Below are 22,973 nucleotides of genomic sequence, written 5' to 3' on the forward strand. Positions count from 1 at the left end.
TCTGTAGTTAACTTGACAGAGCATCTGTTCGGAGACTGACTATCTGAGTTCGACGCCTTTAACCACTAGGCTACCCCACCGCCCCGATGTAGCTTAGTGGATCGGTTGTTGGTTGGTTTGTTGTTTAACGCTGCACTCAGCAATATTCCAGCTATATGGCGGCGGGCTGTAAATAATCGAGTCTTGACCAGACAATCCAGTGATCAACAGCATGAGCATCCATCTGCGCAATTGGGAACCGATGACGTGTCAACCAAGACAGCGATCCCGATCCAATTAGTCGCCTCTTGCAACAAGCATGGGTTACTGAAGATCAATATTCTAACCCGGATCTTCACGGGCATATCTACATTCAACAGTCCATGAAGCAAACACATATAGATTGAAATTATTTATTAAATCAAATGTACACGCATTCACAATACAAGTGTGTACATGTAAATGCAGGTGGACAAGAAAGGGAGATAACCTTGTATGGGTAGAAACAACTTGTGAATACAGACGTGAGAATGGACATGTAATACAAGGAGGAATGGGGCTGGGATATCTATCTATTGTATCTATGTTTCTAACAAATACTTGCATGGAACACACACACAAATGTAAACCACCTGATTTTCATAGTACAGTCACCTTTCCATTTCAAATTACAGAGAAAATCTCACCCAGTAAGGCCTTAAAACATTGAACTAAATATCAAATGACATAATTTTACAAATAAAAATGGAGGATCCAAATAACATACATGTATGAATTGCTACATAATTCAAGTCCAGATATATTAATAAACATAAAAAAACTATTATTATTATTGTACCTCTAACACTGATCCCCTGAAAGTTTATACATCAGACAACTCGTATCTAAGCACTAATCAGGATAATAGAATAAGTAAATTGATTACTTATACTTATGGGTGAGGTGAAATTGGGTTGAACGTTGTGCTTGAGAATATTTCGCTCATATGATGAACTTATACTTACGGCCTGAAGGCAGTAACAATTAACAAAATATAACAAAACTGACTTTGTGGGGAATCAAAATGAAGAAGGAACACTCCTTATGTAAACTCTCAGTGCCTGGAAGCTACTGAGAACAGTGAAGGATATTGACACAATTTTTCACTTTTTTTAAAGAATTGGGCGAGTGATGGAGATTTAGTTCTCTTTGTGAAATCCCAACTGAAAATACTTCTTGCTGGAATGTCGCAAGACTAGTAGCAGCAAGTTTGTACAGCTCAGCGGACTAGGTGCACTGACTATAACCATAAACACATCCATATTACATGTTTATAACAAGGTGATGCTTCAATGGAAGTTTATGACAAACGCTGCAGGTGCTTGAACACCAGAATCTGTCATCTAGTACATGTTGTACTTACAATACACACAATTAGTTAAGTTAAAATTCACATACATCACTTGACCCACTTTCACGCTCCTATGGAAGAAAAACCAAAATCAAGCCTGATGATACACTACCATGAAAAGCATACTTGTGAATACTGGACGGAAACCAGTTTCAGAACATCCCTGCAAAGTACAATTCTGCACCTGTCTGATAGAGTGTGTAGACCACTCCTCCATCACTCAGTAACATGGCAGTGGGTTTTACGCTGCTTTTAGCAATATTCCAGCAATATCACAATGGGGGACATAAAAAATGGGCTTCACCAGCAACATGGGAGATGTGTCATAAGTTGTAACATAACCATGACTAAGTCACCGTGGAGATGAATCGTTTGATGACAACATTTAACATGGTTTGAAATGCCATCATGAAAAAAACTCCAAAATGTGTTGCCATGGAAACAACAACACAAGCATGTGTTGCCATGGAAACAACACAAAAAGCATGTGTCCCCGGACAAACACCACATGAAGATATCCCAGGACAAGCTCCCTGTGAGAAAGTGGGTTTAGTTTTATGCCGACTTTAGCAATATTCCAGCAAAATCACTGCGGGGGGACACCAGCAATGGTCTTCACACATCATGCCCATATGGAGAATCACGTCTTCACTGTGATAACACGCTTTAACCACTAAGCTACCCCACCACCCCAAGAGAAGCTCTGCATACAACTAGTACCCTGTTCATCTCATATATGTATGCCCGACACTTCAGCAAGTGTGTGTTACAGACAGCAGGATCTCTGAAACTGGTTTGGCAGTATTCTCCTACACCATCTTGCATATGCTATTTTATTTTCCTCGCATAAGCAAGATGCAATGTGACTTGCTTCCTACCTGCACAACATTCATGTAGAATCATTTCTCTGCATATATTTCGGAACTTTCTTAATTTGTTTTGTGTTTCAGATTTTAACATGATTCATAATCGCCCACTTCCAGCTTATGAAATTTTCAGAAAACCAATCACCTTCTACTTCCTTGCAAACAGTAAAATGTTCTACATGCTAAAAACGTCTGGATATTAAGGTACAATATATACAGGTTCAAACAAAAATGCGGTATAGAAAGCTCCACTACAGAACTGTGAAAAAATATCAACAACAACAACAACAACCATTCTCACATCATATCAAATGATACCTTGGTCAAACTGATCAAATATTACAACAATTCTGGCACGCCCTACTGATGGACCATGTCCAACTCACTAAGAAACTAATCATAACCTATGGCCACTTGACTTAATTAGACTGACTGTTCAAGATGTGAATGTTATCAGACAGAGCTGGAGTATGCACATCAAGTTGGACAACAAACAGGATCTGCTCATGAACCGGGTCTATAATTTTGAAGCTGCTCCCAGTAAACAAAGGTATCATTCAAGTCTATCACTTTTTCACTCCTTCAGACATTCTGTATACACAGTGGAGCAGGCAATCCAGTCAGCATTATGATGAATCACAGAGACCTACGGTTGGTTGGTATTGTATGCCAACACCAGCTCCTGAAGTTGGCAATCACAAGCCAACAACTAATACAAGCCCATGAGGTGCACATACCTGGAAGGCTAATATTAGTTGCAGCTAATGCAGTTGCAAGGTATTTCTTTAGGCTACCACCACTGGCTCCAGTGGACACATTCTTGGATATTCTTATGGAGCTGGGTCCATGATGGAGCATTCTGTCCTTATTGGAATCCTAACAATGTCTTCAGTTCACAGGCCCATGTTCGGTTGCCTATACATTTCTAGATCAGTAAGGATTACAAGTCTGAACTGCACTCTCCTGCTCTTGTGACATTAGCTGATCCAGAAATATGAGGTAACTATTAAGGAGCCTGTGTTTTAACTTGGATACAGACCACAAGCATGGAGATCTCAAATTCAAACTATCAGCATAATATGTGGAGTTACAAACTTAAAACAATGCATATTTACAAATAGAATCAAGATATTACAAATGTATAATAATTAAATTCTTTTTATGTTCCTGACATGATAAAATACTAATCACTCCAAGATATCTATATGAAGAAGTGTGATGAGAAGAAAATATATGTTAAAAATCCAAATTTGAAAGCAAGGTTGTACAGATAGCAGTATGTAGATTCAACACCACTAGCTCATACAAAGGGTAGCATGGATACAGTGAGTCACACCAAACAATGAGGTCACTGGTTGAATGAATGCTCCATTTGCACTCTCCATTTTCACATCCTTCAATGTTGGAACAGGCGATGACCAGATATAAACACCTGCAATATATGTATCTAACTTGTGATGATTCAAGTCACATATTTTCACACAGAATTCAATTTCGAAACCATTGAAATAGTGGAAAAAAACTAGTTAAAATATGAATTTGACCCTAATAATACTAAAACAATCCAGCTATAAGTTCAAACTGTACATTCTAGACAAGTGACAAGCAGCAGAATCAACTCCACTAAAATCTGTGACAATGTACCTACTTGCAATTTCAATATGTTCAATAAACATGATAAAACATTTGATATATGAACAGAGAGAGAATTTAGGAAATCATATCAATATTATCAGTCTATCATAAGACAGAAATTATAACAATTATGTAAACAATATCACCATGGCAACATAACTGTAAATTCTCCCTCTGTTTTCTAGCAATCTGATATTTTAAAATGATCACAATCTGAAGAGATCTCCAACTCCCCCTCCCAAGTCGTGGAATGCCTAGACAGATGCAAGGAGGTAAATCTAGGCCAATTCGGGTAATGGCAACTTGTTAGAGATTGTTCTATCTCTGATATCGCATTTTCCATTCTATTAAGATGGTGAATATAGTGAACCACAGTTCTCCTTGAATCGGTACACCATTTAGCTAGTGTAATGGTACGAAACACATCTTTTAAATACGTTCTCACAAAGCTTGAATTTTGTGTTCCAAAATATCCACATTTACTTCTTCTATAATTAATTTCTGTAACAGTATGATATAGAAAACTCTCTTGCAACTTAAGCTCGGACATTTCTCTGCCTGACTTCATCTTTGCCCTTGTGGTCAGCAGCATTGGCTCTGAAACATAATGGCATTAAGTCAAACATCAACACCATATTTCATCAGCACATTTAAAAGAAAGGACAGGTGTTATGTTTGTTCCTGAACGCCGCAGTCAGTAATATTCCAGATGTATGACGGCGGTCTGTAAATAATCGAGTCTGGACTAGACAATCCAGTGATTGACGGTGAGCAAAAATCTATGCAGTTGGGATACGATAGTGTCAATCAAGTCAGTGCGCCTGACCACACGATCATTTTAGTTGCCTTTTACGACAATGGTTTGGTGAATATATAAGACAACTATATGGTCAGTAACTTCTTATTTATTGCATAACACAACGTTTCTGGGCCACTTCTTGCCCTTTCATCAGTTGATTGGGTTGATGAAGACCAATTCTAGCCCGGATTTTCATGGGTCAGGTTTAAAGGAATAATGATAAGATTCTTGTAATGATTACAATACTACAGCATGCTATGATAAGTTTGTTTTGTCTATGATACAAGGGTGGTCACTCTAAACTTAATTCTTCCTATTCATCAGGGATGCTGAAGACCAATTCTAACCTGGACCTGCACGGGTATTCGGTTGTATGAAGCCTTAAAGCGATACACCATAGAGCAAGTGTATTGGTACAAAACATCTTTTAAATAGGTTCTCACAAAGCTAGAATTTTGCATTCCAAAACATCCACATTTAAGAAATGCTGAAGTGATCATGTAATTGGTAGGTCCTTGTGGTTTTCATGTGCTGATCTGTTAGACCATTGTCATGGTTAAACCATATTACAGTAATAATTTACAGAAAAGGTAAAATTCTTCCCTATTGCTTATGGAAGAAAGTAGCTGGCAGATAATACTCACGGTTTCCTGCATCAGCATCATTGACTTCATCCTCAGATTTGCCGCGCTTCTTTTCATATATGAAGATGATGATGCAGAGGACAATGACTTCAGCTACAATGCCAAGGAAGGGCCACAGAGCAGCCAACTTGTCTGCAGAAGACAGAACAGATCCTTACTACACATGCTACATATCGTACAGATTTTAGGAAGGGAAGTAACTGAGTATTTCAACATGGCCTTGTATATGGCATGCAGGGTTTTATGCAGTGCAGAAATGACAAGGACTGGTCGGCTCGGAGTCAGTATAATGTGTCTGAGTGGGATATTCATGCTTCACTGCGGTATAGTATCTCAGTGGGCTAGCACTATAAAACCAGCTAAAATCTGGGCTAGTACAAGCAGCCGCACCTACAAATACACATGCATGCACGTCGTCATATGAGCGAAATATTCTCAAGTACGATGTTAAACCCAATTTCACCTCACCTCACCTGATTACTTTACAGGACCTTTATATGTCCTGCAAGGACCCTTGAAATTAGTAACAAGGGTTGTCTGGACCGTTTTATAGAGCAAGGTAATACCCTTGGCATGGCACACCTGTTTGGATTGGAGTTAGTTTCTAGTCTATGTTTTAGGTATTGTTTTCCTTCACGGGGAACTACTGTTTGTTTATTTAATGAAGCAGAACTAAGCAATATTCCAGGTATATGGTAGTGTTCTGTAAATAATAGTCTGGACCAGACCATCCCATGATTGAATGATCGATCTATTGGGATAGGATGATATGCATCAACCAAGTCGGCAAGCCTGACCACCTGATCCCATTAGTCGCCTCTTACAACAAACATGGGTTGCTGAAGACCAGTGCTAACAAAAATATTCCCTGGTACATCTGAACAGGAATCTGAAATGTGTACATACCCTTCACTCGGACAACAATGGTACCATTGGCTGACTGGTTGAAGTAAGGGCTGTAGGCAAGGCACATGTACTTTCCCTTGTCATCAAAGTCCACCTGAGCAATTTGCAGCATGCCGTCTTCGATGTTGTTTTTGTCATCGACCGTCACTACGATCTTCTTGTGATCCTCAACGCGGACATCATCCTTGAACCAGGTAATGGATGTTGGTGGGTAGGCAACAACATCACAGCGGAGAGTTAGGGGATCTCCCTCGATCAGGTTCTTGGACTTGTCAAACTTGCGTACATAGGGTGGAGCTACAAATACATGGCGTGTTACAAGATCTGGTGGCTTGCCAGCTTCAAATACAATGGACTCTATGATCATTGGATATTTATTAATAATCTGATACAGACAGACACTGTCACTTATATATGCACGAAGACATTTCCCGCGACCAAAAGCTATTTAGAAAGTGGTCAAATGTAACATGTTAAATTTGGGATTACACAGTATTTACAGTTTCTTAGTAAAGTACCGATTCTAATACTTTTGTTGGGCTGAATCCCATTCGGGATTTGAACCCACCCCCTCAGAGTGAGCGAGTGAGTGAGTTGGGATGTACGCCACTTTTAGCAATATTACTGCAATATCACGAGGGAACACGAGAAATGGGCTTCACACTTTGTCCCCATGTGGGAAATCGAACCCGGGCTTTTGGCATGATGAGCGAATGCTTTAACCACTAGGCTACTCCACCGCCCCACACCCTCAGAGTCGGGCACCTAATCGCCAATACACAAAGTCAGCGGTCTAACCCACTCAGACAAGTCGGACAAATGGTAGTCTAGACCACAGCTTATCTATGACTGACTGAGTTTGGTTTTACGTCGCTTTTAGCAATATTCCAGCAACATCACGACTGGGGACACCAGAAATGGGCTTCACACATTGTGCCCATGTGGGGATTCGAACCCGGGTCTTCGGCGTGACGAGCTAACGCTTTAACCATTAGGCTACCCCAACTCAACTCAACGCTTATCTATGAGATCGGCATCTATGGTAATATACAGTTATACTAACAGTTATATGTAGACAATTTGTACAGTCTTGTATACATCCGTCCCGCCAAGTATGTGTTCGCTTAAGATCAATTGTTACCCAGATCTTCGGGGGTAAACAGAAACAGACACCTACCATAGAAATTGACAGGAACCTTGGCCACTTGATTATCGTCATTCTTGAATTTGAACACACAGAAATACTCGCCACAATCTTGGCGAACTGGAAATAAAATAGACATATATCCAGATTAATATTTAGCAATATTAACTATATTGTTTTGTTATTTATATCATGCTGACGGTGATATGACCTTTGCAAGAACACTGGAATCATTGATAGCCTAAACAGACGAGGCCAAATCACACACTTAGTGTTTATATGTAGCTGTCATAAATAAAGTCAGAGGTAGAAATTTATGCAGAATTTTACATAAGAATTTGGATACTACACATAAAGTGAGTGAGTGAGTTTAGTTTTACGCCGGACTCAGCAATATTCCAGCTATATGGCGGCGGTCTGTAAATAATCGAGTCTGGACCAGACAATCCAGTCATCAACAGCATGAGCATCGATCTGCGCAATTGGGAACCGATGACATGTGTCAACCAAGTCAGCGAAACTGACCACCCGATCCCGTTAGTCGCCTCTTACGACAAGATAGTCGCCTTTTTATGGCAAGCACATGGGTTGCTGAAGACCTATTCTACCCCGGATCTTCACGGGTCACACATAAAGTAAATCATAGACAAACATTTTAACATGCCTACCAATCATAACAGCCTGAATACAACCTACTTGGGTTAGTGATGATAAGGCTGTCTTCAGTAAAGTCAATTTTCTCATCTTTCTCAAGTCCCACATCCCCCTTCTGCCAGTGCATATCGTACTTCTCTGGAGCTATGTTGGTGGCCATGTTGCAGGTAAAGGTGGCAGTGTCCATGCCTTTAACATACTCCATGCTTGTTGTTGTCACTGAAACAGAAGTGCATAAAACATTACGCATATCATAAACCCATAATATCACTATCAGAAAACAACTATATTGAGGCTAAGAATTGTATGTGTTTAAGCTTATAGTTTATGAATAATTTCATTTAGAAAATTGAAAGTGTTTTTCCATTCCATAGACCGGAAATAAGTATTATTATTATAGGATATTTATATAGCGAACATATCCACTCAACTAGTACATGCTCAAGACGCCGTTATTTTTCCCCTCGATCGTTGGATGTCAATCTCAAAGGCACATCGTAGTATTAATCTCAACTCCCCGGGATCATACAGTATAATGTTAGTGAAAAAAAACTCAGTTTGCCAGCATAATAATAAACAAGATAAAAAAATCATCTAAAAGACTAATTACTGGTAAAAACTTCCAAACACAACAAATTATGACGGACTATGACAGCAGTGTTAGTGTTACCAGACAACAGCCAGTAACAGCTCCCAACCAAAACGTTTTAATAAAAAAAAAGTGACTGTTAAAATTATGAATACTTATACATAACTCTTCAACCAGCTTAATTATTTTCTTTGTTTGCTAGTTTGAATTTTTCTTTCAGTCCATCTGTCACGTGATTACCACAAAAAATATAGGGGTGAAAACGGATGCTCTGCTCTTTATCCACAATCTTAAATCAATTTTTTCAAACAAACAAACGTGAAGGATATATAGGAAAAAGTAAGCAATGGTATGAAATGGAAAGTCAGTCATAAGCGTCATTTTCTTTCAGTGTTGGTGGCATTCCCAAAAACACACACGTCAGTGAGTGAGCGAGTGAGTGAGTGAGTGAGTATGGTTTGACGCCGCTTTTAGCAATATTCCAGCAATATCACGGTGGTGGGTTAAAAGGATTTTACTATTTCTATTTCAAACCCGACCTGCGAAGATCTGGGTTAGAATTGGTCTTCAGCAACCCATACTTGCCGTATAGGTGACTAACGGGATCGAGTGGTCAGGTTCACCGACTTGGTTGACACATGTCATCTTGTCCAAATAGGTTAGATTGATGCTCATTATGTTGATAACACTCTTAGCACTGGATTATCTGGTCCAGACTCGATTTCTAGTATTTACAGACCACTGCCGTATAGCTGGAGTATTGCTGAGCGCGAGGTTAAACAACAAACAAACAAGATTATTGCAATGACCATAATGCTACAGCAAGTTACGACTGAAAACTTCGATTTTTTCTATAATACAACGTCCTACGTCCGTTTCCCCCCTTTTCCTGATTTGGAGGAAATCATGAAATCATAACTTTAAACGTTGAAGTATTACGAAATTCTGTATCAACTGCAGTTACTCTACAATTTAGGCCACAATAGTCAATGTCACCAACATGTTCAGTGGGATGCCATTATTATTTCTAAATGTGCTTTTTAAAACTGTTCAATTGGTAAAGCTGCTAAAGCAAGACAAAAAACAAAATCCAATACAAGTTCTCAGTCAGAAGAAAAATTTTAGGTCACCTGAAACAGTATCTTAAACATGTTAAATGCTTAAAGTGGTAAAAAAAAATGTATATTACAAAACAGACAATACTGACTGAAGCAAAGCGAGTAAACATTAACATTGAGTACACACACTAAAGCTGAAGTGACAAAAGAAATAGCTAAATGTGAGAAAAAACACCCAATGGTGCAACAAAGGCTGAAAAAAATAAAACATCAAAATATTCTTACCATTTAGAACCGTTACTGTTATGGTTCTGTCGGGGGTTCCAGTCAGTTTACACCTGTACTCATCGGAATCCTCTGGGGTGGTTGTTGTTTTCTGAATTGACACCAACTCTGTCTGATGGCTCCTGTCCCCTGGTACATAACTCATCTTGGTGACAACCTTAAAGCCTGCATCTGAAGCTTTCTGTGTCCCTTTGTACCATACTACATCGATTTGACCTTCTCTAGTATCTTCACCTGTGCAGGTTAAGTTGAGGCCATTTGGGGCGACCACTTACAGAGTAGCATAGTTGGGTTCTATCGTTAACTCACATTGCACTGAAAGACACAATAAAGTATGAGATTAATGTGAGAATGTAAGTATGGTTATTGGCTAAGGTCTTGGAACATATTTGGAGAATACTTCATTTGCATAACCTGTCCTGTTCATTTATTTGAAACAAAACACAACAGAATTGATAAAGGGATTTACGGGACGCAAATTCCTGTGTCTCATATGCACAAAAATTGACAATGGACGAAACGAAATCTATTTGCGCAAAATTTCGATCAAGTAACAATAAGTTATCACTGAGTCTGCTACTAGCCGGGTCATGGTATCATTTGCAGTTTAATTACTGCAACAATGTGATGATCATGATACAATACAATAACAGTAACTGAATTACAACAATATTACAACATAGTATTAATAATAATATTAAGTGTCTGGGACCCCCATTTTGTAGTCCAGGATCCCTGAAAATTAAGAGTATGAGTCCCAGGGACTCTCAAATATAGGACTCCAGGTAAATCCCTGTTGATACCATATGACATTATATGAGAATAGAGTGTGAGCATGGTTTTACACAGCTTTTAGCAATATTCCAGCAATATCACTAGGGGGACACCAGAAATGAGCTTCACACAGTGTACCCATGTGAAGAATCAAACCCGATGTGACGAGCGAACGCTTTGACCACTAGGCTACCCCACCGCCCCTGATATGAGAATAAATCCATCCCATCCACATGGTTGACAACTCGCAAAACAAATGCGTAAAAAGAATGAACGTAATAGTGTCAAGTTCTAACTGCCTGAAGTACCTACTTCTACATAGTGAATCTGTAATCAAATGTTAACTGATAATACAGTTCTGTGCTTTTGTCCATGTCCATTGTCTAGTCATTTCACTGATTATGAAACTCCCAAAACTTTCAGCCAGACCACAGGGCTGGTTAAATAATGATTTATCATCCAAAACCTAATACCCACACAAAATACTAACATCTGAATAAATAATATCATCCTGAAATATGATGAACATCTGCATATACATGTCTAAATTTTAACCTGACCGTCGGGCAGGTGGATTAGAGAATCCGTGTTGAAAATAACCTTCCAAGGGGCCGGGAAGAGCAGGTATTTCGAATGCTGGACATACACGTTAGTATACTGTTTGTTTCTACACTCCTAACTAGGCTAACAGGTAAAGAGATTAACACTTTCAACATAAGATCACAAAGAAAATAGTCAAACTACTTTGGACAATTTTTTTGTCACTGTTTTTTCATATTCCCTCCACTCCTCCGTGGTGTAGTGGTTAGAGCGTCTGCCCGGAGAGCGGAAGGTCACGGGTTCGATCCCCGACCGTGTCATACCAACAGACGTTAAAATATGGTACTTGTTGGTCCCTGCCTGGCGCTCGGCATTAATGGGTACAACAAGGACTTGTCGGCTCGGAGTCAGTATAATGTGTCTGACTGGGGTATTCATGCTTCACTGTGGTATGGTATCTCAGTGGGCTAGCACTATAAAACCAGCTTAAGTCTGGGCTAGTACAGGCAGCCGCACCTGCACATACACACGCATGCACGTCGTCATATGAGTGAAATATTCTCCAGCATGACGTTAAACCCAATTTCACCTCATATTCCCTGTTGTTGCATTCAGCCAAACGCTACACAAACTCTTCCATACTGAGAAGCAAGGGCCACTGCTCATAGTTAAAACCAGGGTTTCACACAAGGTGCAAATGTAGAGAATGAACACAGACCACTTCACTGTGTCCAACAACACATCTATGACTTTGAAAAGTGTTTGGTTGTTTCTTTCAGAGCATTTAGGTGCATCATTTCATCCACCAGTCCATTCATTCCAGGCTCAAACAGAATCGGAATCAAAACCACCAGTTCTCTACACCAACACTTCACAGGACCCTCACATTATGAGTTACATTGCCTGCAAGGACCCCAAAATTAATAATTTGGGTCCCCATGTTTGTGAGTCTGTTAAAACAATATTGGTACAATCAACCTTATACACAGAGTGGAAAGAATGAAATGGACTTTGACACTTCAAGAGACAAAGGGGACTGGCTCAATATTTACACTCAAGCTCAATATCAACTCAGGCTTAGCAATTATTTAGCAAATGGCTAACGTTTAATACAATTTTCAAGGACTGTGAAGATAACAGACGTAGGTGGAATTTCTAACATCTACTCTCTTCGGTTCTGTACTGAACATTTCATTCTCCATAAACCTAGGCTAATATATGTGTCCCAAATATACCATAGTGTGGACATTATTGGATATCAGGCCACTCCGTCATAATCAACCCGGGACTTAGATGTATATCAAAATCGCTCTTACTAGTTTTAAAGCCGGAATGTAAAATACGGTGCGTAATATGTGACTCTATGCAGATCAGCTGATCGCAAGCCACAGAATCTGACCTTGGCTTGATTTTAGATCCAGTTATAAATGAGTTTGGGAGAATGTACTCACCAAAAACGGCACTAAAAACCACGGCAAGTGGTGCTAAAATGTTGAATAATTTCGCCATTTCGTACTGATCGACGACTACAACACACAAATAGAGATTTGAAGGCTGTTTCCACTCTTCGTTTTATGCCTCCGACTATACTTCTTCGATAATGGAGGTGTAGACTTATGCGCATGCGCGAATTTCCCACAAGTTATACCCTGTTTCATAAATATGAACTGCTTCTTCAATAGAGATCTAATTATGTTAATTAGATATACAGAGAGTTTTACTTCACAATTCACAAAGAGATTGGGAGAGATTATATACACGTTCCTTTCCAGCAGACAGACCATGTCATGACATGGATAAGATCATCAAATGTTTTATAAACTAGAAACGAACACTAACTGACCTACTTAGGGCTCACACCGCTGAGATAATCAGCTGTGACCTCTATTTACCGTTCACGACAGTATAGGATGTACCTAACTGTGTATAGAATACCTATCGGTCGTATAACCTCTGAAGTTAAACAACAGTCTCAAATTTCGAATTCAATGTAGATTATCTATATGAAACAATACAATGGTGAAGCTGTACGCATTATTTTTGGAACTAAGTCGCCCATTAGGGCGATACATCTTAATATGTGGGGCAGACCAAACGATTGTAATGTATAAGATCACAGTTCATTTTCATTTAAATTGTTTTCACGAGAGTTTCAATATTTTATAATCTTTCGGGGCAAAAGAGGGGGGTCCGCCTATGCGGAAATATCCCACTTACACACGAGGTGTGGATCATAAGGATATGTGCATATCTTCATTGTTGGTAATAACCGTCTTAAATTTGATACCCTCATGTAAAAAGCGAGTACCCACACTGAACACTGAGTAACCAGATGTCGCCATGGTCCATCTCTTCCCACTTCTCGACTTCACGTGACCTTTCATTTACTTTTGTTCTTTCTGATTAGAAGAGGGAAATATTTATCTAAAAGGGAGTGAGTGAATGAGTTTAGTTTTACGCCGCGCTCAGCAATATTCCAGCTGTATGGTGAGGTGAAATTGGGTTTAACTTCGTGCTTGAGAATATTTCGCTCATATGACGACGTGCATGCGTGTGTATGTGTATGTGCGTGGCGGCGGTCTGTAAATAATCGAGTCTGGACCAGACAATCCAGCGATCAACAGCATGAGCATCGATCTGCGCAATTGGGAGACAATGACATGTGTCAACCAAGTCAGCGAGCCTGACCACCCGATCCCGTTAGTCGCTTATCTGAAAGGGATAAGCAGAAACCTTCGTAATATATATATTTTTTAAATCCCACCAGATAAGCACCTTGCTCAAAAGTTAGGAAGGAAAGCCTTGAGCGAGTTAGCTATGGAAGGAAAGCTATGTGGCTATCACAGATGCACACCTCTCCATTGTTGTCCATTTCTATATATATGAAACAAAAACCAAGATAAATTGTTGATATCCATGATTGTTATTATTCAGAGATAACTTGTTATAACCACTATAAATATGTATTATGCACAAATGTGAACCTTCACATGTATTATGGAGCGGCATTAATATAAGCCATTTAGGCTTGTTTGCCAATCCTTTTCTTTCTTCTTGAATAGAATAAAATAGGTGTAAACCATATATATGTTTACAATGACATTGTTAGTCAATCTGGTATTCTGTGTGAGGAACGTCCTGAGGTTGAGGTTGAACTCCGCTCACCTCATTATGTCTGTGGGCTGTAGGGTACCCGGGGAGCCTGGTAGTTCGATCCCGGACATGGGTACAGTGTAGCCCTTTTCTGGCATAGCCCGCCGTGATATTGCTGGAATACTGCTGAAAACGGCGTAAAACCATGCTCACTCACACATACATGTCTGAGCCTGAAACTCGTTGTTGTCCTTGTGATTTCTGTGCGTGTATTTCACTGTTTGTGCATTTGTTAATTATTGTGTAATTAATCGTTTCGGGACAGATGTTGTCCCCAAAGAGGTATGTAACGTATGTTATATTTGGGATTACACTTTCTAAGTAAAGTACAGATTCTAGTACTTTTTGGGTTGAGTCCCATCCTGGATTCGAACCCGCACCCTCAGAGTCAGGCACCTAATCGCCAGCACACAAAGTCAGACTCGCCTTTGTATCCCAAAGAGCTATAGTTCCCCGTTTGACAGACCAAAGATAATATGGACGAATCCTAACGAATCTATGGTCCGAACCCGTCACAAGCAGACCCAGGCAAGTATAGTGGACAGAATTCTGCTGAACTAAACTGACGTTCAGAAGAAACTACACACCTGATTCTTTGGTAAAATATTTTCTTAAAAACAGCAGTAATATTTAAAAAGTGTTTTGATTCTGCCTTGTCACAAACATTGTGCAAGTGTTTCCAAAACACCACAGATATTGTACCCAATTACAACATTGCTAGCAAAATATTTATGGTTTTATTGGGAATAGTCCCAAAATACCAGGTGTGTACTTTCTAATGTACGTGAGTATAATTACGACGTCCTCAATCACTCGCCGTGCCATGCTTTCGCAATCCTTGTAACAGGGTCTTGGGTTCGAGTGACTGTGAATAGCATACATGTACATGAATATCCAGGATCACGTGCCACGAGTGTACTAGCATAATTGAAGGATTGGGATTTTTGGGGTTGTTGCAATCGACATAGCAATAATTATCATCGATCCTGCATTATGTTGCTGACCAACCAGTACACTCCGTCAAGTTCGTGAACACGGATCAGTAGTTTATTTTTTGGTCAAAATTGGTCAGGAACCTATGTTTGTTGTACAAGGCAATGAACAGGATCAGGATGTTTACCAAACACTGCATATATGCATGCATGCAAATGCCAGAAAAAAAGCCACACATGAATGGCCTTAAATTAGCTTTACAAGCAGCTTCTCTACACAGATTGTAGATATGAAAAGTTCACCTCCTTCTGGTCTTCATGCCACAAAGCTTTTACATAATTCCTATTTGTCATACTCTGCCATGTATGCCATAAAACAGAAAATGTCTGGATCTACAAGGTACGCTATGTTGAAAATGTATGTTCTACATGTTGTGATACCTACAAAGAGAAAAAAGTGATAAAAAAAATAAATAAACATGATCGGGTGGTCAGGCTCTTTGACCTATCATCATCCTAACTAGATCCATTCTCATGATGTCAGTCACTGGATTGTCTTGTCCAGACTTTTCCATATTAAGATACAAATTAACTCTCTTTAATCTCTCTCTCTCCCTCTCTCTCCCTCTCTCTCCATCTCTCTCGTGATGCATGTCTACTGAAACAACGACCCTTAAGAAGCAAATACGACAAGCGGTAGGACAGTTCGAGTTCCTATTGTGTCTTGTTAAGTTGTGTGATTCTGTGCCATCCCTCCCCTCCCCTCCCACTCTTTTCCCTCTCTGTGTCTCCCACCTGACTGGCATCTCTGTGTTATAACCCAATACTTATAGAATGAACACTAACACACTGTTCTATACAGTACATTTTAAGTTTGATGGGTGTTTAAAGTGCGGCTCCAGTCTATTTGTCTGTGAGATAAGCTGCAGTGGATCAGTGTATAAACGTCAGAGGACAGCGAGTATGATGTGACACATACTGGCGTGACCATGTGTCGTCCTCAACACAGGAAGGAACTGGAGACTGGAATTAACGCACTACAAAGGTTGAATCCGTCATTACTTATAGTCACTCACAATCATAACCTCTTGAAACAGTATGTACTCGGCAATCAGAATGAGTATGGTTTTACGCCGCTTTTAGCAATATTCCATCAATATCATGGCGGGGACACCAGAAATAGGCTTCACACTTTGTACCCAAATATGGATTTAACTAGGGTCCTCGGCGTGACGAGCGAACGCATTAACCACTGGGCTTACCTCACCTTCACTTCAGCCAGTGACGAAAGACTATAGTACTAATTAGCTATAATATATCTGATGAAACCAGTATGATGAGAATACCTTCATACAGCTGTATCATCGTATTTCCATTAAAACACCGTGCATTCGGTTTACACATCAAATCAAAGGATTTATGTATTTGCCACTTCCCGAAGAATAAATAAATTAAGGAACCCAAGTCCTGATGATTTTATTTTGTAGTCTAATGCCACACTCAGCAATATTCTAGCTAAACGGCGGCAGTCTGTAAATGATGGAGTCCGGAATAGACAATCCAGTGATCAACATTATGAACATCGATCAACGCAATTGTGATACGATGACATGTATCAACCAAGTCAGCGAGTCTGACCACCCGATCCCGTTAGTCGCCACGAGATGAAGAAATCCAGAAATTAGATAAGAAATGTTTTGGGCTCCATTTAGATTATAACAATTCTTTGTTCGTAGACACGTAGTTTCAAAATACGAAAACTTTATTTCAGGGATAGTTAGTCAAGGGAGGTTAGAGCAAAGTGTTATTTATGAACTTTAGACATGGAAGAACTTACTAAATAGTCACCGTTCTACCAGAGGAAAGAAGAATGGGGCTAATTTATGACGCAATATCGCGTCAGTTGCAACTGTCATACTTTATAGTCCATTTCAACATTTGACCTCCAACCTGGCAACGAGGAACTGATTTAGAGGTTTTGCCGACACGAATATGCGGCGTCACACATCATTATAAATCTACCGATACTTTTGTCTGTATTGTTGTAGTATGTTGCTGTTTCAGCTTTATGAGAGGTACAACTTTCAAATAAGACCAGCTTGGAGGTTTTAGGTTTAAGTCAATTTAAGACCTTGGTTTTACAAGTAAACTGTCACAGCCGTGTCGATGTATCGACTGTTGTTTTCACTGGTCAAAGGTCAGACATGTCATAAGGAAAGCCCAGGATGACAATGAAACACTGTTCAGTCTAACATATCATGATTTCAACTGTCGGTCTTTAATCTAATTCGTTTTATACGGCGACTAGTTTGTGGTTTCACTATAAGGTATCCGGATGTTTTCGTATTCTTTCAGGTGTATGTTTCGTTCAGCCATTTCTAAAGTCAATATACTTCTTCCTTTGTCAGGTTGAAAACCCGAGGGTGGTGTTTCAGATACTTCAGAGAAGAAAATATATCTAATGCAAGCCTGTCCATTTTACACACTGATTTGTAAGCCTACCCACAGTGTCTGTAAAACCGGTTGGTGGCAGTTTGTTGTAGGGATAAATTGAACATGTTTGTATAATCTTGAGTGATTAAGATTTCACGCCGCTTTTAGCAATATGATTTAAACATATTTTTATTCATGAAGATGAATTGGGATTGGTGAACAAGCATTACTGCTTATATTAAGCTTTTAGCAATATTCCAGCAATATCACAGCGAGGGACACAAGATACAGCTTGTAAAAAATCGTTACAAGTGTCATGGCAGGTGGTGTGTATACATATTGCTGAAAGTCCAAAACAAGGATTACCATAACCGCAGGGTTGAGTATTAGCCTCGAGACGAACTAAGATTCCGGTAGGATCAACAGGACGTAATCTCAAGGATCTGCCGTCTCACCTGCAAGATTAATACCTGCAAGGAGCAAGTGACATTGTCTATAGTTGTACACAACAAAGACACAAAGCGTCGTCCATTATCCGAGCTGTAGCATCAACACCGGGCCTTCGTTTAAATGAGTTAGACCTGGCAAGCTGACTCGTACTTATATTATGAAGTTGAAGTGTGAATACCCAAGTAGGTATAGCTATTGCCATGCTGTGACATTCACGGTAGAAACATAGGAAATAGAAACAACAGCTGCATTGGGCATGTTTTTATTGTAACGGAGATATTCAGGCGATTTTCATCTCCAACGTGTATTAAGTGTATCTTACTTAAGGTCACATGCTACCAAAAAATCAAACATAATTAAAACACAATTATCACTTATTCATGACATATACTATACATTGTTGGTTATGAAAAAACATATAAACAAAATTATAAGCGTACAATCGCAAATCAAAGGTGCAATATTGTGTACTTGGGTTTACTTCCAAAGAAACGAAGCAGCCGGGATACCGAACCCAGTCAGAGCGGGTGGGTGTGCACTCAAGTGTAACGGCTGGTTCATTTGCAGATGCCCTCACGGATATTGAATGTGTATATATAGAGATGTTGAGTTTTGTAAATACATGCTAATTTTTTGTGTATAACATTTTGCAATCAACAGACATCATAACATGTCATGTGTTCAAGTATCACGACTACCTGTCTGTGTAATTACATAATGTGACAGAGACAGAACTCGGGCCATAAAACAATGTATTTGTTTATGGTGTATAGCCTGATTGGTGTTAAGTTCAAATTGCATGTGGTCAGTGAAAGCAGCTGTGTATTGAATATTGTCATTAGCAGACAGGCAGGCAGACACACAGGTGTCAATAAAACAAGACATTGAGTTTTGTCTGTGACAACGACATATCTATATCACAGTTAGAAATTCTGTCAACGCTAAATAATGACATTGCTTTTAAGTATCGAACTGAGAAAGTGACTCGGTAAGAAGAACGTGTGGTGAAATAGACAAATGAAATTATATAAACAGTTTATTTACTGTCATAACATATAAAAAGCTCGCGCCTGTGAGATATCAACAAAATATTAGAAAAATAGCTCACACCAAAGCCTTCACCGAGTATTCACCGGACAACCCGCTTCCAAGTTGCGCGAACCTATTTCACTGCGCACGTGCTATGAGCGCAGCCCAGCTGTTGAAACCCGTTTTCCCCAGAAAGTCGGGGGAAAATTAGTGAAACGTTTGAACTCCGATTTCGCGCGTTTTTTTTCATCGCGTTATTTTTCAACTTTATAAGTTGAATTTGCATTTTTGACGATTTGTTTCGGTAAGTCCACACCGAAAGGTATCATAATCTGCAAAGTTGTGTTTTACGTTGCATGTGACCTAAGGGACTGTATGTGTTGTGACTGACCCTTAAGAAGTAGGGGTAGTCCCGTAAGTTCGACCTTTAAGTCGGGTGAAAATCCTTTGATGTTGTGACATCAGTGTTGTTTTGAGGGATTAAGACACTGGCTTTCTACAAAATGTGAAATGAGTTCACTCAGGAAACGAAATATGGCATGTGTACCAGAGAGTGAGTGAATCTCACTCACTGCCTTTGATTATGGTGATTACTAGTGAGTTATTCACTTTCTTACATTGCTTGCTATAAGAATGTTGGAAATGACAGTTTTCATCGTCATTTCCACAACTTCATTGTGGCAAATGTACAATTAGACTACAAGTTTCTTCCTACGGCTCGTGGTGGAAGATACCAATGTGTAAATGGTTATATGTACATCGTGAACAAGAGGAAAAGGGGAAAGACTGCAGATCAAGAGTTTCAACAGTGGACGATATAATTTTACACATATTTTATTCATGAAATATAAAAATAACATAAATATGGATTGACACAATAAGCCAACGGCATATGTAAGTGCCGCTCCATCAAACATAACACAATACTATACAATCAATAATTAGTTTAAAACAAAGTACAGAAACAATTATTTCCACAAAGGCATGAAATGCATAATATAGCAAAAAGTCTACAAAACTACGTTAAATGGTTCATGGTAATTGCATACATAACAGTTTAGAATAATTTGAATCTATTTGAAACAGTATGAATGTATGAACAGAGTCAAGAATAGGCTGATTAATTCTGTTGCTTGAAGTTTGATTACCAATTTTCAGATCTCTACATATTGGCCCAGGGTTTGGGTGGATATCTCCGCAGCATAAGAGTAAAATGATTATGTAAATTGAAAAGGACGGATTGTACAAGCTGAGAGATGAAAATAACATTTTTAAATGGTAGAATTTTCCTAAAGCATCAGCATGTAATTTCAAATAGATACCACCAACCGCCTGTCTGTAAGTTACAAGATCAACTGGCATCGAATTGTTGGTGAAGTAAGACCTACGATGGTACAGAGGGAGGTTAAATGGTAAAATACATCAAATAATCTTGTAAAAGGCTGCATGCCGTTTGTGGAAAGAAAGCGACGTGTTATGACAAGGGTATACACATCTTCTTAAAATATTACTAAACAACAAAATAAAAATAAAAATTATAACATATATCAACTATATTTATATGTATTATTTATCATGTAGAGAATGGAAATTACTGCCCCAATGAATGCACAAATAAAAAGCGTCCTTGTTCACTTATTTTGGCAGATTTTAGCATTAACTGTGCCGTTGTAAAAACATTGACTGCCCATTGTGTGGAACAAGTCGACCTAAACGACATACCCCTCCAAACTGACCAGTTTGTTTTTACACCAACCCAAAGGTCGAACTTACGGGACCTAACCAAGAAGTACGTTCGACAAGCGCTAGGACAGTTCGAGTTCGTATTTTGTGTCTTGTTAAGTTGTGTGCTTCCGTTCACTATCGCGCTCTCTTTGTCTGTCTCTCTCTGTCTCTCTAGATCTCTTATAGTCCCTCTCTCTCCCTCTCTCTCTCTGTGAGTCTCTCTGTCTCTCTCTGTCTCTCTAGATCTCTTATAGTCCCTCTCTCTCCCTTTCTCTCTCTGTGAGTCTCTCTGTCTCTCTCTGTCTCTCTAGATCTCTTATCTCTCTGTCTCTCTCTGTCTGAGTCTCTCTCCCTGTCTCTCTCTCTGTCTCTCTAGATCTCTTATAGTCCCTCTCTCTCCCTTTCTCTCTCTGTGAGTCTCTCTGTCTCTCTCTGTCTCTCTAGATCTCTTATAGTCCCCGTCTCTCTGTGTGTCTCTCTGTCTGAGTCTCTCTCCCTGTCTCTCTCTCTGTCTCTCTAGATCTCTTATAGTCCCTCTCTCTCCCTCTCTCTCTGTGAGTCTCTCTGTCTCTCTCTCTGTCTCTCTAGATCTCTTATAGTCCCCGTCTCTCTGTGTGTCTCTCTGTCTGAGTCTCTCTCCCTGTCTCTCTCTCTGTCTGTCTGTCTGTCTCTGTCTCTCGAGATCTCTTATAGTCCCTCTCTCTGTGAGTCTCTGTCTGTCTGTCTCTCTCTGTCTCTCTAGATCTCTTATAGTCCCCGTCTCTGTGTGTCTCTCTGTGAGTCTCTCTCTCTGTTTGTCTGTCTGTCTATCTGTCTATCTGTCTGTCTGTCCGTCTGTGTCTCTCTCTGTTTCCCTAGATCTCTTATAGTCCCCCCTCTCCTCTCTCTCTCTCTCTCTCTCTCTCTCTCTCTCTCTCGCTCTCTCTATTGCTCATGATGCTTGACACCTGAAACAGCGATCTTCATAGACAAACACTCAGTGTTACATACAAATACACAAACACTCTCACATAACCACATACACACACACTCGCGCGCACGCACGCACGCACGCACGCACGCACACACACACACACACACACAAACGCACGCACATACACACTCACGCACACACAATCACGTATTTACATCCAACGCTGGGCAGTTTTCAAAGCCTATCCTGCATGTTACAGTTATATTTACGTTGGGGATGTTACTGTCCTGCATGTTACAGTTATATTTACGCTGGGGATGTTACTCAACACTGACAGCTGTTACTGAATGTCAGTTTGTTAATATCAAATTCCATGACTAAACAATTGTTTCTGTTCGTTTATTTGTTTAAGAGTAGAGCATGTTAGTTTTATTGTCAGACAATGAATGTTTCAACTCTTAACATAAACTCTGTTGACAACAATTGCATAGATACTCTTCTTCCACTTCATCCCTTCTGGAACATGTTCCACCATTCCAGGAAACGAACCCTGCCCTTAACATTAAAGAACAAAGCAGCAGGTCGTATATATTCTCTAATATTGTCCATCCTGTATTAGACATACATGCTATGTTGGGGCGGTGGGGTAGCCTAGTGATTAAGGCGTTCGCTCGTCACGCCGAAGACCGGGTTCGATTCCCCACATGGGTACAATGTGTTAAGCCCATTTCTGGTGTCCCCCGCCGTGATATTGCTGGAATATTGCTAAAAGCGGCGTAAAACCAAACTCACTCACTCACTCACTACATACTATGTTTATGACGAACACGCTTATATCGAACTGACGGATATCTCGAACTGTCCTCTTGGTCCAGGGCCCCTATTCTCGAAAGGATCCTAGCCCTAGGATATCCTAACTTTGATCCTAGGGTCTAGGATAGGTGTCCTACCTTGTTCTCGAAAGGATATCGCTAGGATATCCTAACTTAGGACAAATACTAGGATAGGTTCTGACTTGTCCTAAGTCTATCTTAGTGGAAGTCAACATAGTGTGGTTCTTGTTTGTTCACCAATT

The 22,973-nt window shown here is 39.7% G+C and overlaps 1 protein-coding gene across 1 annotated transcript; it reads right to left on the reverse strand.

The window, feature by feature from the left end:
* Window positions 1-378: 378 nt before the first annotated feature.
* On the reverse strand, window positions 379-12,877 carry LOC124259754 (basigin-like). The gene is made up of 7 exons (XM_046693951.1): window positions 12,715-12,877; window positions 9,950-10,264; window positions 8,060-8,236; window positions 7,397-7,483; window positions 6,220-6,516; window positions 5,314-5,445; window positions 379-4,467 (listed from the first exon to the last, which is right to left on the reverse strand). The coding sequence occupies exons 2-7, from the start codon at window positions 10,092-10,094 to the stop codon at window positions 4,052-4,054; spliced, it is 1,254 nt and encodes a 417-aa protein (XP_046549907.1). The 5' UTR covers window positions 10,095-10,264; window positions 12,715-12,877; the 3' UTR covers window positions 379-4,051.
* Window positions 12,878-22,973: the final 10,096 nt, after the last annotated feature.

The sequence above is a fragment of the Haliotis rubra genome, unplaced genomic scaffold (genome assembly GCF_003918875.1).
Source record: "Haliotis rubra isolate DU_JTF1 unplaced genomic scaffold, ASM391887v1 Scf735, whole genome shotgun sequence".
Taxonomy (NCBI): Eukaryota; Metazoa; Mollusca; class Gastropoda; order Lepetellida; family Haliotidae; genus Haliotis; species Haliotis rubra.